At 38.1% G+C, this 23034-nt stretch overlaps 3 protein-coding genes across 3 annotated transcripts; all 3 read right to left on the bottom strand.

Annotated features, from left to right (window-relative positions):
* Positions 1–651: 651 nt before the first annotated feature.
* On the bottom strand, positions 652–2321 carry LOC133114348 (interferon a3-like). The gene is made up of 5 exons (XM_061223654.1): positions 2169–2321; positions 1891–1965; positions 1359–1511; positions 1095–1181; positions 652–741 (listed from the first exon to the last, which is right to left on the bottom strand). Exons 1-5 carry the CDS (start codon positions 2319–2321, stop codon positions 652–654), a joined length of 558 nt encoding a protein of 185 aa, XP_061079638.1.
* A 6829-nt stretch (positions 2322–9150) lies between these two features.
* On the bottom strand, positions 9151–10979 carry LOC133115047 (interferon a3-like). Its single transcript, XM_061224757.1, has 4 exons — positions 10935–10979; positions 10384–10458; positions 9840–9992; positions 9151–9240 (listed from the first exon to the last, which is right to left on the bottom strand). Exons 1-4 carry the CDS (start codon positions 10977–10979, stop codon positions 9151–9153), a joined length of 363 nt encoding a protein of 120 aa, XP_061080741.1.
* Positions 10980–20289: 9310 nt separating this feature from the next.
* On the bottom strand, positions 20290–21961 carry LOC133114364 (interferon a3-like). Its single transcript, XM_061223669.1, has 5 exons — positions 21809–21961; positions 21521–21595; positions 20978–21130; positions 20728–20814; positions 20290–20379 (listed from the first exon to the last, which is right to left on the bottom strand). Exons 1-5 carry the CDS (start codon positions 21959–21961, stop codon positions 20290–20292), a joined length of 558 nt encoding a protein of 185 aa, XP_061079653.1.
* Positions 21962–23034: the final 1073 nt, after the last annotated feature.

Raw genomic sequence — 23034 nt, 5'->3', positions numbered from 1 at the left:
GCCCACATTTGAGCATCCCTGCTGTACAGGGTTACCTGTCGACATCACCAGTGACATCATTAGCAGTGACATCACAGCACTGAGAGTAAAGACTTGGCTATATACACTACATGGAGGGCCCCAGAACAGACTTAACATTTTTGTGCGACGAAACCACAACCCTGAAATACAGGCAAATTGTGACATCTTCATAAAATGTAAAACAGCGAGAATTCTCAGAATAGAAACATTTTATTAAATTGCATAAACATTTCAAAAATAACACTTTTGTGTTCTTGTTAGTATTATATTCACAATATCAGGCCTTGTTTGCTTTTTTCTTTCAGTACCATTAAAAATTGGTGCATGTTTAAAGTAAGACATCTACATAAATAAGTTCATATTTATAAATAAATAGAAAATAAATGAAAACATGTAAATAAATAAGTACACATGTATAAATACATAGAAAATTAAATTAAAACATTTGTATAAATAAGTCCACATTAATAAATGAATCGAAATTTCATGATTACATATATTTGATGCAACACAGGATATGTTTAACAGTTATACCGAAACGCGCAATCCTTTTTGCGCCTATGTTGCAGTGCTGGGAGTGTCCATTGGTTCTTTTACGTTTTCTGTAAATCAATGTCTTTGCCTCCAGGACTATTTTTCCATGCTGGCCAGGATATCAAGTCTTCGTAAATGTGTGAGGACTTCGGCTCTGACTGCCTCCCAGTCATCAGTGCTGTAGTTCTGCGAACAAAAGAACGTGTTCATTCAGACTAACATATGTGATCATGTTTAATTGGGCCTACATCTGTAACATAGGGAGTGAGCAGTATCTGTGTTCACCCCATAAAACCATGTATCTGCATCAGGGTCTAGATAGAAACCTGGAACTGGCATCATGGAACAGTGTAAACTATAAGTTTTGTACACAACAGAAAATTCCAGTTTTAAATGCATATGTTTAGTCAGGGAACTGGCAACATGGCAATCTTATCAAGCAATGAATCAACAAACAAATAAATGAGCAATCCAGTTAATATTGAGTGCAAATTGTTGGTTTAATGTTATTGAAAACGGATTTGTGTCGTCATTCTTACCTTGCTTTCCAGGAGCATTCTCTTGAAATATGTTTTTATTTTCTTAAACGAACTTGCGTGAGATCCCCGGGACTTGAGTGTCCTTATCTGTGCAGCCAAAAAAACAAATATATATATGCATATAAAAATCAGGAAAACCTGTTGAGTCACTGTTATTTGAATGTTTAATTGACAACTATACATAATTTATGCCGATTATCAGCGGTACTCTTTATCGTGTCCTGTTGGCCTATTCTGAAAATTCGATGTACAGTTTCGACTTACGCATTGTTTCAGCTCCGAAGCCTGACGATCTAGGTTGAGTTGGAACATCTGAAAGTTTTTTTTGTCCCAAGTAACAGTGTCACATTTTCCATTAATAAAGAGCTCTTTTATATTGTTTATGACTTCGTGGATGAAAAATACGCGTTCTTCAGCCTGTACAGGAGAAATCGTGTTGGCATTTAGTTCAATGTGAGATTCAGGAATATTGCTATTTAAACGTAATTCTGAGCGTGTGCTTCTCAGATCATCATTTTTTTTCTATATTTTTACTTGGAACTAAAAAGGATACATGTTTAAATGCAATCAATTTCGTAAATTCGTCCACATTTTAAAATAAATAGAAATGAAAATGTTATGAATGCATAAATTAGGCCAATATACAGAAACATGTCATGTAATGTCAGTGCTGGACATGGCAGGACAGATTGAAAAGCCCTCATGAGAAATTCGCACAGGATTCAGAATAGTTTGATGCAGACATACAAAAGAGATTTAAAAAAGTGAATGTAATCATATAATCTTAAAACAATACCTGCATATTTTCAGCATGTTCGTAGAGCCTGTTCAGGATTGGAGCACTGGTTTTTCGTTGTGTATTTCCATCGCCCTTCAGAAGAAAACGTATAATTTCAGAAACAGCAATGGGACATTTCAATTATGGGCGAGAAGATAATACGTTTACATGTTAACACGAAAAAAGGTCAATGAACACAGGACAATATTCCAAAAATAAGGTTCTCTTGTCGAAAAGTTTTGTCTAATGTCTTGATATTGTAAGTCTGTCATGAATAATTTTTAATCGATACTTACCATCTGTTCAAGCAGTTGTATGGAGTGATAGCTGACCACTTTGAAATTGCTTTGAGAGCCTTTTTCTCGAGGCTGCATCCAGGTGCACCCTTGAGCAAAGCTCCAGCTCAAGAGCGTCAGAGTGCAGTACATCCCAACGGCCTTTAGGTGCATTATTGTGCTTTCGTTTAGGGAAACCAACGGCGGCGCCGAGCGAAGTGGAGTTGCTTTGTGTTTGAGCGAAGATCCGAGCCGAACCGAGGCGATACGATAATAATCCAGGTAAGCGATCTGTGTCTTGCTTGCTTCTCTCGAGTCTTGATGTTTTCTGAGCCCTTATTCCACATCGCGCCGGTTGATAAACGGCCTCCATGAGTGATGTTCAAAAAGTGAAATTGCAGCAGGTAGAAGTTCCCTGGCGGTTTCAGGTCTTGATTACCTGGTATTTCGCTTTTACGGTATGAATGGGATTTGATAACCTTTACAGTCGGACGAAAGATCGGACGACATTTGTCCTGACTTTGGAGTTTCTAAAGCGTCATTAAAATGTTGTTTTTTCTGACCATTTTATTGATTTCAAGTAAACTGCGGTAAGAGTAGCAGCAGACATTGCTCATTAGATCTGGCGTTTTTTTTTTTTTTATTTACCTCCCGCGCAAACTATTGGCGACATGAATATTTTTGGAAAAAATAAAAAATATGTTTATATTTTTCATGGGGTGGTGTGCCACACTATATATGATATACGTTTGAGATCAGACATATACTGTAGGTTCAGTAAGCAATTCAGTAACTTTTGGAATTTATTTCTCAATTGAATTAAATTCGAAATGACAGGACATGACTTTCAGTTCATCACTTCAGGAATCTCTGTCCTCATCAGACATGTGCTTGACTGTATCTGCATTTTTCCATGATAGACAAGTAACTGTTTTCAAGCATTGTAAAAACTTTATTTACAAACATTGTTGCTGTTGTGATGGGAATGACACCATATATGGGACAGGTATATTTTGTATCAAAATAAATTAACTGGTGTATTTATGGTACATTTAGTAGTAAATGTAATGAAAAGAAAAGAAAGGATATAAAAGTACCCACTGACCTGCAGGGTCGCCTCTGAGCCCAAACGTAATGAATGTCCTGATAACTGAAGCTCTGCCTCAAGAGATCTACACAAAGAAAATGAAATATATGGGAAGGGTTGAGTGAAATAGTATACTTGCTTGATTAATATACTTAAGACATTTGGATTTGTGATTCAAAGATTAATATGAGACAAAATGACTGACAACCAGCCTTGAGAATCAGCTGTTTTTTCCAGTTATGTTTCGATCTGGTAATTGTGGTTTCCGGGGAAGGCCTTGATTTAATCCTGGTGTTCATGACACTGTTCTTGAAATAATGCTGAAATATGGGGACATTATAATCCTTAAATATGGGGACATTATAATAATTGAGTTTGGGGACATTAGAATCCTGGAATATGGGGACAGCCTATGCCATCACAGGTCTACCGCCATGTTTAACCTTTAGCCACAGGCGTTGTGGGCTGGCAGTTTATGATGGCTTCCTCCCACTTTCTCCAAACAACCAAATTCAACTTTTGTTTTCTTTCAGTCAAAGCCAGGTAAAATCATCCTTTGTCACAATTTGGAATTTCTGGTTGAATTCCTGATGGAATCCCTTGGGTGCTCCCTGGGAATTTCCTCAGCATGCAGCCATTCATAGTATCGTGCCGAATTGTGGTGGAATGCTACGTCGAGGAGAGGATGTGCTCTCCTGTAGTCCGGTGTGGACCTTTTGAGGGGTCTCTAAGGTTCATGTGTACGATGTGTTTACATAATACCTGTAGGCCTTTAAATGGTTATATCTTTCTGGTTTATGGTTACAATGGCTGTTAAATGCATCAGCTCAGGTGAATATGTGAAAAGCTTGAGCAAAGATTGAAATGTGAGGGGGGGTTCTAGTCCCCCTAACAGACACCTGGGACAGCAGGTGAGTTAAATCTCTGGCCAGTTGCTGGCATTAATCAGTCAGTGGCAGCAGCCTTGTTACCAGCAGTATTACTGGCCTTGAGCCCCACATTTGAGCATCCCTGCGGTACAGGGTTACCTGTCGACATCACCAGTGACATCATTAGCAGTGACATCACAGCACTGAGAGTAAAGACTTGGCTATATACACTACATGGAGAGCCCCAGAACAGACTTAACATTTTTGTGCGACAATACCACAACCCTGAAATACATGCAAATTGTAGCATCTTCACAAAATGTAAAACAGCGAGAAATCTCAGAATATAAACATTTTATTAAATTGCATGAACATTTCAAAAATAACACTTCTGTTTTCTTGTTAGTATTACATTCACAATAACAGGCTTTGTTTGCTTTTTTCTTTCAGTACCATTAAAAATAGGTGCATGTTTAAAGTAAGACATCTACATAAATAAGTCCATATTCATAAATAAATAGAAAATAAATTAAAACATGTAAATAAATAAGTACACATGTATAAATACATAGAAAAGTAAGTTAAAACATTTGTATAAATAAGTCCACATTCATAAATAAATAGAAATTTCATGAATACATATATTTGATGCAACACAGGATATGTTTAACAGTTATACAGAAACGCGCAATCCTTTTTGCGCCTATGTTGCAGTGCTGGGAGTGTCCATTGGTTCTTTTACGCTTTCTGTAAATCAATGTCTTTGCCTCCAGGACTATTTTTCCATGCTGGCCAGGATATGAAGTCTTCGTAAATGTGTGAGGACTTCGGCTCTGACTGCCTCCCAGTCATCAGTGCTGTAGTTCTGCGAACAAAAGAACGTGTTCATTCAGACTAACATATGTGATCATGTTTAATTGGGCCTACATCTGTAACATAGGGATTGAGCAGTATCTGTGTTCACCCCATAAAACCATGTATCTGCATCAGGGTCTAGATAGAAACCTGGAACTGGCATCATGGAACAGTGTGAACTATAAGTTTTGTACACAACAGAAAATTCCAGTTTTAAATGCATATGTTTAGTCAGGGAACTGGCAACGTGGCAATCTTATCAAGCAATGAATCAACAAACAAATAAATGAGCAATCCAGTTAATATTGAGTGCAAATTGTTGGTTTAATGTTATTGAAAACGGATTTGTATCGTCATTCTTACCTTGCTTTCCAGGAGCATTCTCTTGAAATATGTTTTTATTTTCTTAAACGAACTTGCGTGAGATCCCCGGGACTTGAGTGTCCTTATCTGTGCAGCCAAAAAAACAAATATATATATATATATATATATACATATAAAAATCAGGAAAACCTGTTGAGTCACTGTTATTTGAATGTTTAATTGAAAAGTATACATAATTTACGCCGATTATGAGCGATACTCTTTATCGTGTCCGGTAGGCCTATTCTGAAAAGTAGATGTAAAGTTTTGACTTACGCATTGTTTCAGCTCCGAAGCCTGACGATCGAGGTTGAGTTGGAACATCTGAAAGTTTTTTTGGTCCCAAGTAACAGTGTCACATTTGCCATTAATAAAGAGCTCTTTTATATTGTTTATGACTTCGTGGATGAAGAAGACGCGTTCTTCAGCCTGTACAGGAGAAATCGTGTTGGCATTTAGTTCAATGTGAGATTCGGGAATATTGCTATTTAAACGTGATTCTGAGCGTAGGCTTTTCAGATCATCAGTTTTTTTTTTCGTTTTCATGTTACTTAAAACTAAAAAAGATACATGTTGAAATGAAATCAATTTCGTAAATACGTCCACGTTTTTGAATAAATAGAAATTCAAATGTCATGAATGCTTAAATTAGGCCTGTGTACAGAAACATGTCATGTAATGTCAGTGTTGGACATGGCATGACAGATGTGCTCTTGAAAAGCCGTCAGGAGAAATTCGAACCGGATTCAGAATAGTTTGATGCAAACATACAAAAGAGATTTAAAAAAGTGAATATAATCAGATAATCTTAAAACAATACCTGCATATTTTCAGAATGTTCGTAGAGCCTGTTCAGGACTTGAGCACTGGTTTTTCGTTGTGTATTTCCATCGCCCTTCAGAAGAAAACATGTGTAATCTCAGAAACAGCAATGGGACATTACAATTATGGGCGAGAAGATACTATGTTTATATGTTAACACTCCCCCCGAAAAAAGGTCCATGAACACAGGACAATATTCCCAAAATAAGGTTCCTCTTGTCGAGAAGTTTTGTCTAATGTCTTGATATTGTAAGTCTGTCATGAATAATTTTTAATCGATACTTACCATCTGTTCAAGCAGTTGTATGGAGTGATAGCTGACCACTTTGAAATTGCTTTGAGAGCGTTTTTCTCGAGGCTGCATCCAGGCGCACCCTTGAGCAAAGCTCCAGCTCAAGAGCGTCAGAGTGCAGTACATCCCAACGGCCTTTAGGTGCATTATTGTGCTTTCGTTTAGGGAAACCAACGGCGGCGCCGAGCGAAGCGGAGTTGCTTTGTGTTTGAGCGAAGATCCGAGGCGAACCGAGGCGATACGATAATAATCCAGGTAAACGATTTGTGTCTTGCTTGCTCCTCTCGAGTCTTGATGTTTTCTGAGCCCTTCTTCCACATCGCGCCGGTTGATAAAGGCCTCCATGAGTGATGTTCAAAAAGTGAAATTGCAGCAGGTAGAAGTTCCCTGGCGGTTCAGGTCTTGCATACCTTGTTTTCGCTTTTACGGTATGAATGGAATGTGATAACCTGTACAGCCGGACGAAAGATCGGACGTCTTGAAAACCATTTCTCCTGACGTTGGAGTTTCTAAAGCATCGTTAATATGTTATTTTTTCTGACAATTATATTGATTACAAGTAAACTGCGGTAAGAGTAGCAGCAGAAATGGCGAATTAGATCTGGCGTTTTTTTTGTTTTATTTACCTCCCACGGAAACGATTGGCGACATGAATATTTTTGAAACAAATAAATGAATATGTTTATATTTTTTATGGGGTGGTGTGCCACACTATATACGATATGCGTATGAGATCAGACACATTCTGTAGGTTCAGTAAGCAATTCAGTAACTTTTCGAATTTATTTCTCAATTTAATTAAATTCCAAATGACAGGACATGACTTTCAGGTCATCACTTCAGGAATATCTGTCCTCATCAGACATGTGCTTGACTGTATCTGCATTTTTCAATGATAGACAAGTAACTTTTTTCAAGCATCGAAAAAACTTCATTTACGAACATTGTTGCTGTTGTGATGGGAATGACACCATATATTGGACAGGTATATTTTGTATGAAAATCAATTAACTGGTGTATTTATGGTACATTTTGTAGTAAATGTAATGAAAAGAAAAGAAAGGATATAAAAGTACCTACTGAACAGCGGGGTCGCCTCTGATCCCAAACGTAACGAATGTCCTGATAACTGAAGCTCTGTCTTATTTCAGGAAATGTACACAAAGAAGATGAAATATATGGGAAGGGTTGAGTGAAATAGTATACTTGCTTGTTTAATATACTTATGACATTTGAATTTGTCATTCAAAGATGACGATGAGACAAAAGTACAGACAACCAGCCTTGAGAATCAGCAGTTTTTTCCAGTTATGTTTCGATATGGTAATTGTGGTTTCCGGGGAAGGCTTTGATTTAATCCTGGTGTTCATGACATTGTTCTTGAAATAATCCTGGAATATGGGGACATTATAATCATTGAGTTTGGGGACATTATAATAATTGAGTTTGGGGACATTAGAATCCTGGAATATGGGGACAGCCTATGCCATCACAGGTCTACCGCCATGTTTAACCATTAGCCACAGGCGTTGTGGGCTGGCAGTTTATGATGGCTTCCTCCCACTTTCTCCAAACAACCAAATTCAACTTTTGTTTTCTTTCAGTCAAAGCCAGGTAAAATCATCCTTTGTCACAATTTGGAATTTCTGGTTGAATTCCTGATGGAATCCCTTGGGTGCTCCCTGGGAATTTCCTCAGCATGCAGCCATTCATAGTATCGTGCCGAGTTGTGGTGGAATGCTACGTCGAGGAGAGGATGTGCTCTCCTGTAGTCCGGTGTGGACCTTTTGAGGGGTCTCTAAGGTTCATGTGTACGATGTGTTTACATAATACCTGTAGGCCTTTAAATGGTTATATCTTTCTGGTTTATGGTTACAATGGCTGTTAAATGCATCAGCTCAGGTGAATATGTGAAAAGCTTGAGCAAAGATTGAAATGTGAGGGGGGGTTCTAGTCCCCCTAACAGACACCTGGGACAGCAGGTGAGTTAAATCTCTGGCCAGTTGCTGGCATTAATCAGTCAGTGGCAGCAGCCTTGTTACCAGCAGTATTACTGGCCTTGAGCCCCACATTTGAGCATCCCTGCGGTACAGGGTTACCTGTCGACATCACCAGTGACATCATTAGCAGTGACATCACAGCACTGAGAGTAAAGACTTGGCTATATACACTACATGGAGAGCCCCAGAACAGACTTAACATTTTTGTGCGACAATACCACAACCCTGAAATACATGCAAATTGTAACATCTTCACAAAATGTAAAACAGCGAGAAATCTCAGAATATAAACATTTTATTAAATTGCATAAACATTTCAAAAATAACACTTCTGTTTTCTTGTTAGTATTACATTCACAATATCAGGCTTTGTTTGCTTTTTTCTTTCAGTACCATTAAAAATAGGTGCATGTTTAAAGTAAGACATCTACATAAAGAAGTCCATATTCATAAATAAATAGAAAATAAATTAAAACATGTAAATAAATAAGTACACATGTATAAATACATAGAAAAGTAAGTTAAAACATTTGTATAAATAAGTCCACATTCATAAATAAATTGAAATTTCATGAATACATATATTTGATGCAACACAGGATATGTTTAACAGTTATACCGAAACGCGCAATCCTTTTTGCGCCTATGTTGCAGTGCTGGGAGTGTCCATTGGTTCTTGTACGCTTTCTGTAAATCAATGTCTTTGCCTCCAGGACTATTTTTCCATGCTGGCCAGGATATCAAGTCTTCGTAAATGTGTGAGGACTTCGGCTCTGACTGCCTCCCAGTCATCAGTGCTGTAGTTCTGCAAACAAAAGAACGTGTTCATTCAGACTAACATATGTGATCATGTTTAATTGGGCCTACATCTGTAACATAGGGAGTGAGCAGTATCTGTGTTCACCCCATAATCTGCATCAGGGTCAAGATACAAACCTGGAACTGGCTTCATGGAACAGTGTAAACTATAAGTTTTGTACACAACAGAAAATTCCAGTTTTAAATGCATATGTTTAGTCAGGGAACTGGCGACATGGCAATCTTATCAAGCAATGATTCAAATAAACAAACAAATAAATGAGCCATCCAGTTAATATTGAGTGCAAATTGTTGGTTTAATGTTATTGAAAACGGATTTGTATCGTCATTCTTACCTTGCTTTCCAAGAGCATTCTCTTGAAATATGTTTTTATTTTCTTAAACGAACTTGCGTGAGATTCCCAGGACTTGAGTATCCTTATCTGTGCAGACAAAAAATAAAATAAAATAAATAAAAACCTGATGAGTCACTGTAATTTAAATGTTTAATTGACAACTATACATAATTTACGCCGATTATCAGCGGTACTCTTTATCGTGTCCTTTAGGCCTATTCTGAAAAGAAGATGTAAAGTTTTGACTTACGCATTGTTTCAGCTCCGAAGCCTGACGATCGAGGTTGAGTTGGAACATCTGAAAGTTTTTTTTGTCCCAAGTAACAGCGTCACATTTGCCATTAATAAAGAGCTCTTTTATATTGTTTATGACTTCGTGGATGAAGAAGACGCGTTCTTCAGCCTGTACAGGAGAAATCGTGTTGGCATTTAGTTCAATGTGAGGTTCGGGAATATCGCTATTTAAACGTGATTCTGAGCGTAGGCTTTTCAGATCATCAGTTTTTTTTCCCCATTTTCATATTACTTAGAAAAAAAAAGATACATGTTGAAATGAAATCAATTTCGTAAATACGTCCACATTTTTGAATGAATAGAAATTAAAATGTTATGAATGCTTAAATTAGTCCTGTACACAGAAACATGTCATGTAATGTCAGTGTTGGACATGGCATGACAGATGTGCTCTTGAAGAGCCGTCAGGAGAAATTCGAACCGGATTCAGAATAGTTTGATGCAAACATACAAAAGAGATTTAAAAATGTTAATATTATCGTATGATCTTAAAACAATACCTGCATATTTTCAGCATGTTCGTAGAGCCTGTTCAGGACTTGAGCACTGGTTTTTCGTTGTGTATTTCCATCGCCCTTCAGAACAAAACATGTGTAATCTCAGAAACAGCAATGGGACATTACAATTATGGGCGAGAAGATACTATGTTTATATGTTAACACTCCCCCCGAAAAAAGGTCCATGAACACAGGACAATATTCCCAAAATAAGGTTCCTCTTGTCGAGAAGTTTTGTCTAATGTCTTGATATTGTAAGTCTGTCATGAATAATTTTTAATCGATACTTACCATCTGTTCAAGCAGTTGTATGGAGTGATAGCTGACCACTTTGAAATTGCTTTGAGAGCCTTTTTCTCGAGGCTGCATCCAGGTGCACCCTTGAGCAAAGCTCCAGCTCAAGAGCGTCAGAGTGCAATACATCCCAACGGCCTTTAGGTGCATCATTGTGCTTTCGTTTAGGGAAACCAACGGCGGCGCCGAGCGAAGTGGAGTTGCTTTGTGTTTGAGCGAGGCGAGGCGATAATAGTCCAGGTAAGCGATCAGTGTCTTGCTTGCTCCTCTCGAGTCTTGATGTTTTCTGAGCCCTTCTTCCACATCGCGCCGGTTGATAAACGGCCTCCATGAGTGATGTTCAAAAAGTGAAATTGCAGCAGGTAGAAGTTCCCTGGCGGTTTCAGGTCTTGATTACCTGGTATTTCGCTTTTACGGTATGAATGGGATTTGATAACCTATACAGTCGGACGAAAGATCGGACGTCTTGAAAACCATTTGTCCTGACTTTGGAGTTTCTAAAGCGTCATTAATATGTTGTTTTTTCTGACCATTTTATTGATTACAAGTTAACTGCGGTAAGAGTAGCAGCAGACATTGCTAATTAGATCTGGCGTTTTCAAAAATTTTATTTACCTCCCGCGCAAACTATTGGCGACATGAATTTTTTTGGAAAAAATAAAAAATATGTTTATATTTTTTATGGGGTGGTGTGCCACACTATATATGATATACGTATGAGATCAGACATATACTGTAGGTTCAGTAAGCAATTCAGTAACTTTTCGAATTTATTTCTCAATTGAATAAAATTCGAAATGACAGGACATGACTTTCAGTTCATCACTTGAGGAATCTCTGTCCTCATCAGATATGTGCTTGACTGTATCTGCATTTTTCCATGGTAGACAAGTAACTTTTTTCAAGCATTGTAAAACCTTTATTGACAAACATTCTTGCTGTTGTGATGGGAATGACACCATATATGGGACAGGTATATTTTGTAACAAAATAAATTAACTGGTGTATTTATGGTACATTTTGTAGTAAATGTAATGAAAAGAAAAGAAAGGATATAAAAGTACCCACTGACCAGCAGGGTCGCCTCTGAGCCCAAACGTAATGAATGTCCTGATAACTGAAGCTCTGTCTTATTTCAGGAAATGTACACAAAGAAGATGAAATATATGAGAAAGGTTGAGTGAAATAGTATACTTGCTTCATTAATATACTTATGACATTTGAATTTGTATTTCAAAGATGGATATGAGACAAAAGTACAGACAACCAGCCTTGAGAATCAGCAGTTTTTTCCAGTTATGTTTCGATCTGGTAATTGTGGTTTCCGGGGAAGGCCTTGATTTAATCCTGGTGTTCATGACACTGTTCTTGAAATAATCCTGAAATATGGGGACATTATAATCATTGAGTTTGGGGACATTAGAATCCTGGAATATGGGGACAGCTTATGCCATCACTGGTCTACCGCCATGTTTAACCGTGGGCCACAGGCGTTGTGGGCTGGCAGTTTATGATGGCTTCCTCCCACTTTCTCCAAACAACCAAATTCAACTTTTGTTTTCTTTCAGGCAAAGCCAGGTAAGATCATCCTTTGTCACAATTTGGAATTTCTGGTTGAATTCCTGATGGAATTCCTTGGGTGCTCCTTGGGAATTTCCTCAGCATGCAGCCATTCATATTATCGTGCCGTGTTGTGGTGGAATGCTACGTCGAGGAGTCCGGTGTGGACCTTTTGAGGGGTCTCTAAGGTTTGTGTGTATGATGTGTTTACATAATACCTGTAGGCCTTTAAATGGTTATATCTTTCTGGTTTTTGGTTACAATGGCTGTTAAATGCATCAGCTCAGGTGAATATGGGAAAAGCTTGAGCAACGATTAAAATATGTATCCCCCTAACAGACACCTGGGACAACAGGTGAATTAAATCTCTGGCCAGTTGCTGGCATTAATCAGTCAGTGGCAGCTGCCTTGTTACCAGCAGTACTACTGGCCTTGAGGCCCACATTTGAGCATCCCTGCTGTACAGGGTTACCTGTCGACATCACCAGTGACATCATTAGCAGTGACATCACAGCACTGAGAGTAAAGACTTGGCTATATACACTACATGGAGAGCCCCAGAACAGACTTAACATTTTTGTGCGACAATACCACAACCCTTAAATACATGCAAATTGTAACATCTTCACAAAATGTAAAACAGCGAGAAATCTCAGAATATAAACATTTTATTAAATTGCATAAACATTTCAAAAATAACACTTCTGTTTTCTTGTTAGTATTACATTCACAATATCAGGCTTTGTTTGCTTTTTTCTTTCAGTACAATTAAAAATAGGTGCATGTTTAAAGTAAGACATCTACATAAATAAGTCCATATTCATAAATAAATAGAAAATGAATTAAAACATTTAAATAAATAAGTTCACATGTATAAATACATAAATAATTAAGTTAAAACATTTGTATAAATAAGTCCAGATTCATAAATAAATAGAAATTTCATAAATACATATATTAGATGCAACACAGGATATGTTTAACAGTTATACAGAAACGCGCAATCCTTTTTGCGCCTATGTTGCAGTGCTGGGAGTGTCCATTGGTTCTTTTACGCTTTCTGTAAATCAATGTCTTTGCCTCCAGGACTATTTTTCCAAGCTGGCCAGGATATCAAGTCTTCGTAAATGTGTGAGGACTTCGGCTCTGACTGCCTCCCAGTCATCAGTGCTGTAGTTCTGCAAACAAAATAACGTGTTCAATCAGAATAATATTTTTGATCATGTTTAATTGGGCCTACATCTTTAACATAGGGAGTGAGCAGTATCTGTGTTCACCCCATAATCTGCATCAGGGTCAAGATACAAACCTGGAACTGGCTTCATGGAACAGTGTAAACTATAAGTTTTGTACCCAACAGAAAATTCCAGTTTTAAACGGATATGTTTAGTCAGGGAACTGGCGACATGGCAATCTTATCAAGCAATGAATCAATAAACAAACAAATAAATGAGCCATCCAGTTAATATTGAGTGCAAATTGTTGGTTTAATGTTATTGAAAACGGATTTGTATCGTCATTCTTACCTTGCTTTCCAGGAGCATTCTCTTGAAATATGTTTTTATTTTCTTAAACGAACTTCCGTGAGATGCCCGGGACTTTAGTATCCTTATCTGTGCAGACAAAAAAAAAAAAAAGACCTGATGAGTCACTGTAATTTAAATGTTTAATTGACAACTATACATAATTTACGCCGATTATCAGCGGTATTCTTTATCGTGTCCTTTAGGCCTATTCTGAAAAGAAGATGTAAAGTTTTGACTTACGCATTGTTTCAGCTCCGAAGCCTGACGATCGAGGTTGAGTTGGAACATCTGAAAGTTTTTTTTGTCCCAAGTAACAGTGTCACATTTGCCATTTATAAAGAGCTCTTTTATATTGTTTATGACTTCGTGGATGAAGAAGACGCGTTCTTCAGCCTGTACAGGAGAAATCGTGTTGGCATTTAGTTCAATGTGAGATTCGGGAATATTGCTATTTAAACGTGATTCTGAGCGTGTGCTTCTCAGATCATCAGTTTTTTCCCCCCATTTTCCTGTTACTTAGAACTAAAAAAGATACAAGTTGAAATGAAATCAATTTCGTAAATACGTCCACATTTTTGAATGAATAGAAATTCAAATGTTATGAATGCTTAAATTAGGCCTGTACACAGAAACATGTCATGTAATGTCAGTGTTGGACATGGCATGACAGATGTGCTCTTGAAAAGCCGTCAGGAAAAATTCTAACCGGATTCAGAATAGTTTGATGCAAACATACAAAAGAGATTTAAAAATGTTAATATAATCAAATAATCTTAAAACAATACCTGCATATTTTCAGAATGTTCGTAGAGCCTGTTCAGGACTTGAGCACTGGTTTTTCGTTGTGTATTTCCATCGCCCTTCAGAAGAAAACATGTGTAATCTCAGAAACAGCAATGGGACATTACAATTATGGGCGAGAAGATAATATGTTTACATGTTAACACTCCCCCCGAAAAAAGGTCCATGAACACAGGACAATATTCCCAAAATAAGGTTCCTCTTGTCGAGAAGTTTTGTCTAATGTCTTGATATTGTAAGTCTGTCTTGAATAATTTTTAATCTATACTTACCATCTGTTCAAGCAGTTGTATGGAGTGATAGCTGACTACTTTGAAATTGCTTTGAGAGCCTTTTTCTCGAGGCTGCATCCAGGTGCACCCTTGAGCAAAGCTCCAGCTCAAGAGCGTCAGAGTGCAGTACATCCAAACGACCTTTAGGTGCATTATTGTGCTTTCGTTTAGGGAAACCAACGGCGGCGCCGAGCGAACTGGAGTTGCTTTGTGTTTGAGCGAAGATCCGAGGGGAACCGAGGCGATACGATAATAATCCAGGTAAGCGATCTGTGTCTTGCTTGCTCCTCTCGAGTCTTGATGTTTTCTGAGCCCTTCTTCCACATCGCGCTGGTTGATAAACGGCCTCCATGAGTGATGTTCAAAAAGTGAAATTGCAGCAGGTAGAAGTTCCCTGGCGGTTTCAGGTCTTGTTTACCTGTTTTTCGCTTTTAAGGTATGAATGGAATGTGATTACCTCTACAGCCGGACGAAAGATCGGACGTCTTGAAAACCATTTGTCCTGACGTTGGAGTTTCTAAAGCGTCATTAATTTGTTGTTTTTTCTGACTATTATATTGATTACAAGTAAACTGCGGTAAGAGCAGCAGCAGAAATGGCTTATTAGATCTGGCGATTTTTTATTTTATTTAGACTACCTTCCACGCACACTATTGGCGACATTAATATTTTTGAAAAAAATAAATGAATATGTTTATCTTTTTTATGGGTTGGTGTGCCACACTATTTACGATATACGTATGAGATCAGACATATACTGTAGGTTCAGTAAGCAATTCAGTAACTTTTGGAATTTATTTCTCAATTGAATTAAATTCGAAATGACAGGACATGACTTTCAGGTCATCACTTGAGGAATCTCTGTCCTCATCAGACATGTGCTTGACTGTATCTGAATTTTTCTATGATAGACAAGTAACTTTTTTCAAGCATTGGAAAAACTTTATTTACAAACATTGTTGCTGTTGTGATGGGGATGACACCATATATGGGACAGGTATATTTTGAATCAAAATAGATTAGCTGATGTATTTATGGTACATTTTGTAGTAAATGTAATGAAAATGAAAGAAAGGATATAAAAGTACCCACTGAACAGCGGGGTCGCCTCTGAGCCCAAACGTAATGAATGTCCTGATAACTGAAGCTCTGTCTTATTTCAGGAAATGTACACAAAGAAGATGAAATATATGGGAAGGGTTGAGTGAAATAGTATACTTGCTTGAGTAATATACTTATGACATTTGAATTTGTCATTCAAAGATGAATATGAGACAAAAGTACAGACAACCAGCCTTGAGAATCAGCAGTTTTTTCCAGTTATGTTTCGATCTGGTAATTGTGGTTTCCGGGGGAAGGCTTTGATTTAAGCCTGGTGTTCATGACACTGTTCTTGAAATAATCCTGAAATATGGGGACATTATAATCCTGAAATATGGGGACATTATAATCATTGAGTTTGGGGACATTATAATCCTGGAATATGGGGACAGTCTATGCCATCACAGGTCTACCGCCATGTTTAACTGTGGGCCACAGGCGTTGTGGGCTGGCAGTTTATGATGGCTTCCTCCCACTTTCTCCAAACAACCAAATTCAACTTTTGTTTTCTTTCAGGCAAAGCCAGGTAAGATCATCCTTTGTCACAATTTGGAATTTCTGGTTGAATTCCTGATGGAATTCCTTGGGTGCCCCCTGGGAATTTCCTCAGCATGCAGCCATTCATATTATCGTGCCGAGTTGTGGTGGAATGCTACGTCGAGGAGTCCGGTGTGGACCTTTTGAGGGGTCTCTAAGGTTTGTGTGTATGATGTGTTTACATAACACCTGTAGGCCTTTAAATGGTTATATCTTTCTGGTTTATGGTTACAATGGCTGTTAAATGCATCAGCTCAGGTGAATATGAGAAAAGCTTGAGCAAAGATTAAAATATGTGGGGGGGTTCTAGTCCCCCTAACAGACACCTGGGACAGCAGGTGAGTTAAATCTCTGGCCAGTTGCTGGCATTAATCAGTCAGTGGCAGCGGCCTTGTTACCAGCAGTACTACTGGCCTTGAGGCCCACATTTGAGCATCCCTGCTTTACAGGGTTACCTGTCGACATCACCAGTGGCATCATTAGCAGTGACATCACAGCACTGAGAGTAAAGACTTGGCTATGTACACTTCATGGAGAGCCCCAGAACAAACTTAACATTTTTGTGCGACAAAACCACAACCCTGAAATACATGCAAATTGTGACATCTTCATAAAATGTAAAACAGCGAGAATTCTCAGAATTGAAACATTTTATTAAATTGCTAACACTTCTGTGTTCTTTTTAATTATACAGTCACAATATGAGGCTTTGTTTGCTTTGTTTTTTTCAGGACCATTAAAAAAAGGTGCATGTTTAAAGTAAGACATCTACATAAATAAGTCAATTTTTAAAAATAAATAGAAAATAAAGTAAAACATGTAAATAAATAAGTACACTTGTATAAATAAATAGAAAATTAAGTTAAAACATTTGTATAAATAAGTCCACATTCATAAATAAAGAGAAATTTCATTTTACATTTACATTTACATTTTAGTCATTTGGCAAAGCGACTCACAAGTGCATAGGTTCTTCCACAAGTCAAAGCATCACATCCATAACTCGGATAATACATAGGAAGTGCTGTTCTAAACATATAGTCATCATAAGTGCAATTTTTTTTTTTTTGGGGCGGGGGGTTAGACAAGAGGGATAGGCATATCAGGAAGGGGGTGGGGAAAATCAGGAGGGAGGACTAAGGTAGAGTTTGAAAAGGTGTGTTTTTAGTCTGCGTCGAAATAGGGGGAGGGATTCTGCTGTCCTGACAGTGGTAGGCAAGCCATTCCAGAACCAGAACGGAAAACAGGCGTGAACGTGCAGCTCGACCGCCAGGTGCTCGTAGTGAGGGAACCATAAGGTGACCAGAGCTGGCAGACCGGAGTGGTCTAGCTGGGGAGTAGGGACTGATCAAAGATTGCATGTAAGGTGGGGCAGTCCCCTTAGTAGCCTGAAATGCCAACACTAGGGCCTTGAATCGGATGCGTGCGGCAATAGGGAGCCAGTGGAGGCCAATGAGAAGCGGGGTGACATGAGTCGAACTGGGCTGACTGGTGATTAGGTATTTCATGAATACATTCATCTTATGCAGAAACATCAGGTATACAGTTATACAGAAACGCTCAATCCTTTTTGCGCCTATGTTGCAGTGCTGGAAGTGTCCATTGGTTCTTTTACACTTTCTGTTTATCAATGTCTTTGCCTCCAGAACTCTTTTTCCATGCTGGCCAGGATATCAAGTCTTCGTAAATGTGTGAGGACTTCGGCTCTGACTGCCTCCCAGTCATCAGTGCTGTCGTTCTGCAAACAAAAGAACGTGTGTATTCAGACTAACATATGTGATCATGTTTAATTGGGCCTACATCTTTAACATAGGGAGTGAGCAGTATCTGTGTTCACCCCATAATCTGCATCAGGGTCACGATACAAACCTGGAACTGGCTTCATGGAACAGTGTAAACTATAAGTTTTGTAAACAACAGAAAATTCCAGTTTTAAATGCATATGTTTAGTCAGGGAACTGGCAACATGGCAATCTTATCAAGCAATGAATCAATAAACAAACAAATAAATGAGCAATCCAGTTAATATTGAGTGCAAATTGTTGGTTTAATGTTATTGAAAACGGATTTGTATCGTCATTCTTACCTTGCTTTCCAGGAGCATTCTCTTGAAATATGTTTTTATTTTCTTAAACGAACTTGCGTGAGATCCCCGGGACTTGAGTATCCTTATCTGTGCAGACAAAAAAAACAACAAAAAAAAACAGGAAAACCTGATGAGTCACTCTAATTTAAATGTTTAATTGACAACTATACATAATTTACGCCGATTATCAGCGGTACTCTTCATCGTATCCTGTAGGCCTATTCTGAAAAGAAGATGTAAAGTTTTGACTTACGCATTGTTTCAGCTCCGAAGCCTGACGATCGAGGTTGAGTTGGAACATCTGAAAGTTTTTTTGGTCCCAAGTAACAGCGTCACATTTGCCATTAATAAAGAGCTCTTTATTGATAATCCTGAAATATGGGGACATTATAATCATTGAGTTTGGGGACATTAGAATCCTGGAATATGGGGAAAGCCTATGCCATCACAGGTCTACCGCCATGTTTAACCTTTAGCCACAGGCGTTGTGGGCTGGCAGTTTATGATGGCTTCCTCCCACTTTCTCCAAACAACCAAATTCAACTTTTGTTTTCTTTCAGGCAAAGCCAGGTAAGATCATCCTTTGTCACAATTTGGAATTTCTGGTTGAATGCCTGATGGAATTCCTTGGGTGCTTTCTGGGAATTTTTTCAGCATGCAGACATTCATAGTATCGTGCCGAGTTGTGGTGGAATGCTACGTCGAGGAGAGGATGTGCTCTCCTGTAGTCCGGTGTGGACCTTTTGAGGAGTCTCTCAGGTTCATGTGTATGATGTGTTTCCATAATACCTGTAGGCCTTTAAATGGTTATATCTTTCTGGTTTATGGTTACAATGGCTGTTAAATGCATCAGCTCAGGTGAATATGTGAAAAGCTTGAGCAAAGATTAAAATATGTGGGGGGGGTTCTAGTCCCCCTAACAGACACCTGGGACAACAGGTGAGTTAAATCTCTGGCGAGTTGCTGGCATTAATCAGTCAGTGCCAGACACCTGGGACAACAGGTGAGTTAAATCTCTGGCCAGTTGCTGGCAGCAGTCAGTGGCAGCAGCCTTGTTACCAGCAGTACTACTGGCCTTGAGGCCCACATTTGAGCATCCCTGCTGTACAGGGTTACCTGTCGACATCACCAGTGACATCATTAGCAGTGACATCACAGCACTGAGAGTAAAGACTTGGCTATATACACTACATGGAGAGCCCCAGAACAGACTTAACATTTTTGTGCGACAATACCACAACCCTCAAATACATGCAAATTGTAACATCTTCACAAAATGTAAAACAGCGAGAAATCTCAGAATATAAACATTTTATTAAATTGCATAAACATTTCAAAAATAACACTTCTGTTTTCTTGTTAGTATTACATTCACAATATCAGGCTTTGTTTGCTTTTTTCTTTCAGTACCATTAAAAATAGGTGCATGTTTAAAGTAAGACATCTACATGAATAAGTCCATATTCATAAATAAATAGAAAATAAATTAAAACATGTAAATAAATAAGTACACATGTATAAATACATAGAAAATTAAGTTAAAACATTTGTATAAATAAGTCCACATTCATAAATAAATAGAAATTTCATGAATACATATATTTGATGCAACACAGGATATGTTTAACAGTTATACCGAAACGCGCAATCCTTTTTGCGCCTATGTTGCAGTGCTGGGAGTGTCCATTGGTTCTTTTACGCTTTCTGTAAATCAATGTCTTTGCCTCCAGGACTATTTTTCCATGCTGGCCAGGATATCAAGTCTTCGTAAATGTGTGAGGACTTCGGCTCTGACTGCCTCCCAGTCATCAGTGCTGTAGTTCTGCAAACAAAATAACGTGTTCAATCAGAATAATATTTTTGATCATGTTTAATTGGGCCTACATCTGTAACATAGGGAGTGAGCAGTATCTGTGTTCACCCCATAATCTGCATCAGGGTCAAGATACAAACCTGGAACTGGCTTCATGGAACAGGGTAAACTATAAGTTTTGTACACAACAGAAAATTCCAGTTTTAAATGCATATGTTTAGTCAGGGAACTGGCGACATGGCAATCTTATCAAGCAATTAATCAATAAACAAACAAATAAATGAGCCATCCAGTTAATATTGAGTGCAAATTGTTGGTTTAATGTTATTGAAAACGGATTTGTATCGTCATTCTTACCTTGCTTTCCAGGAGCATTCTCTTGAAATATGTTTTTATTTTCTTAAACGAACTTGCGTGAGATGCCCGGGACTTGAGTATCCTTATCTGTGCAGACAAAAAATAAAATAAAATAAATAAAAACCTGATGAGTCACTGTAATTTAAATGTTTAATTGACAACTATACATAATTTACGCCGATTATCAGCGGTACTCTTTATCGTGTCCTTTAGGCCTATTCTGAAAAGAAGATGTAAAGTTTTGACTTACGCATTGTTTCAGCTCCGAAGCCTGACGATCGAGGTTGAGTTGGAACATCTGAAAGTTTTTTTGGTCCCAAGTAACAGTGTCACATTTGCCATTAATAAAGAGCTCTTTTATATTGTTTATGACTTCGTGGATGAAGAAGACGCGTTCTTCAGCCTGTACAGGAGAAATCGTGTTGGCATTTAGTTCAATGTGAGGTTCGGGAATATCGCTATTTAAACGTGATTCTGAGCGTAGGCTTTTCAGATCATCAGTTTTTTTTCCCCATTTTCATATTACTTAGAAAAAAAAAGATACATGTTGAAATGAAATCAATTTCGTAAATACGTCCACATTTTGGAATAAATAGAAATTAAAATGTTATGAATGCTTAAATTAGTCCTGTACACAGAAACATGTCATGTAATGTCAGTGTTGGACATGGCATGACAGATGTGCTCTTGAAGAGCCGTCAGGAGAAATTCGAACCGGATTCAGAATAGTTTATGCAAACATACAAAAGAGATTTAAAAATGTTAATATTATCATATAATCTTAAAACAATACCTGCATATTTTCAGAATGTTCGTAGAGCCTGTTCAGGACTTGAGCACTGGTTTTTCGTTGTGTATTTCCATCGCCCTTCAGAAGAAAACATGTGTAATCTCAGAAACAGCAATGGGACATTACAATTATGGGCGAGAAGATACTATGTTTATATGTTAACACTCCCCCCGAAAAAAGGTCCATGAACACAGGACAATATTCCCAAAATAAGGTTCCTCTTGTCGAGAAGTTTTGTCTAATGTCTTGATATTGTAAGTCTGTCATGAATAATTTTTAATCGATACTTACCATCTGTTCAAGCAGTTGTATGGAGTGATAGCTGATCACTTTGAAATTGCTTTGAGAGCCTTTTTCTCGAGGCTGCATCCAGGTGCACCCTTGAGCAAAGCTCCAGCTCAAGAGCGTCAGAGTGCAGTACATCCCAACGGCCTTTAGGTGCATTATTGTGCTTTCGTTTAGGGAAACCAACGGCGGCGCCGAGCGAAGTGGAGTTGCTTTGTGTTTGAGCGAAGATCCGAGGGGAACCGAGGCGATACGATAATAATCCAGGTAAGCGATCTGTGTCTTGCTTGCTCCTCTCGAGTCTTGATGTTTTCTGAGCCCTTCTTCCACATCGCGCCGGTTGATAAACGGCCTCCATGAGTGATATTCAAAAAGTGAAATTGCAGCAGGTAGAAGTTCCCTGGCGGTTTCAGGTCATGCAATCCTTGTTTTCGCTTTTAAGGTATGAATGGAATGTGATAACCTATACAGCCGGACGAAAGATCGGACGTCTTGAAAACCATTTCTCCTGACGTTGGAGTTTCTAAAGCGTCATTAATATGTTGTTTTTTCTTACTATTTTATTGATTACAAGTAAACCGCGGTCAGAAGTAGCAGCAGAAATGCCTCATTAGATCTGGCCTTTTTTTAAATTTTATTTACCTCCCACGCAAACTATTGACGACATTAATATTTTTGAAAAAAGTGAATGAATATGTTTATGTTTTTTATGGGATTGGTGTGCCACATTATATTCGATATACGTATGAGATCAGACATTTACTATAGGTTCAGTAAGCAATTCAGTAACTTTTTGAATTCATTTCTCAATTGAATTAAATTCGAAATGACAGGACATGACTTTCAGGTCATCACTTGAGGAATCTCTGTCCTCATCAGACATGTGCTTGACTGTATCTGAATTTTTCCATGATAGACAAGTAACTTTTTTCAAGCATTGGAAAAACTTTATTTACAAACATTGTTGCTGTTGTGAAGGGAATGACACCATATATGGGACAGGTATATTTTGAATCAAAATAAATTAGCTGCTGTATTTATGGTACATTTTGTAGTAAATGTAATGAAAAAAAAAAGAAAGGATATAAAAGTACCCACTGACCAGCGGGGTCGCCTCTGAGCCCAAACGTAATGAATGTCCTGATAACTGAAGCTCTGTCTTATTTCAGGAAATGTACACAAAGAAGATGAAATATATGGGAAGGGTTGAGTGAAATAGTATACTTGCTTGA

This window comes from Conger conger, chromosome 16, assembly GCF_963514075.1.
Source record: "Conger conger chromosome 16, fConCon1.1, whole genome shotgun sequence".
NCBI lineage: Eukaryota > Metazoa > Chordata > Actinopteri > Anguilliformes > Congridae > Conger > Conger conger.
The sequence above is the reverse complement of the archived record's forward strand: the minus strand, read 5'-3'. Positions and strand labels throughout refer to the sequence as shown.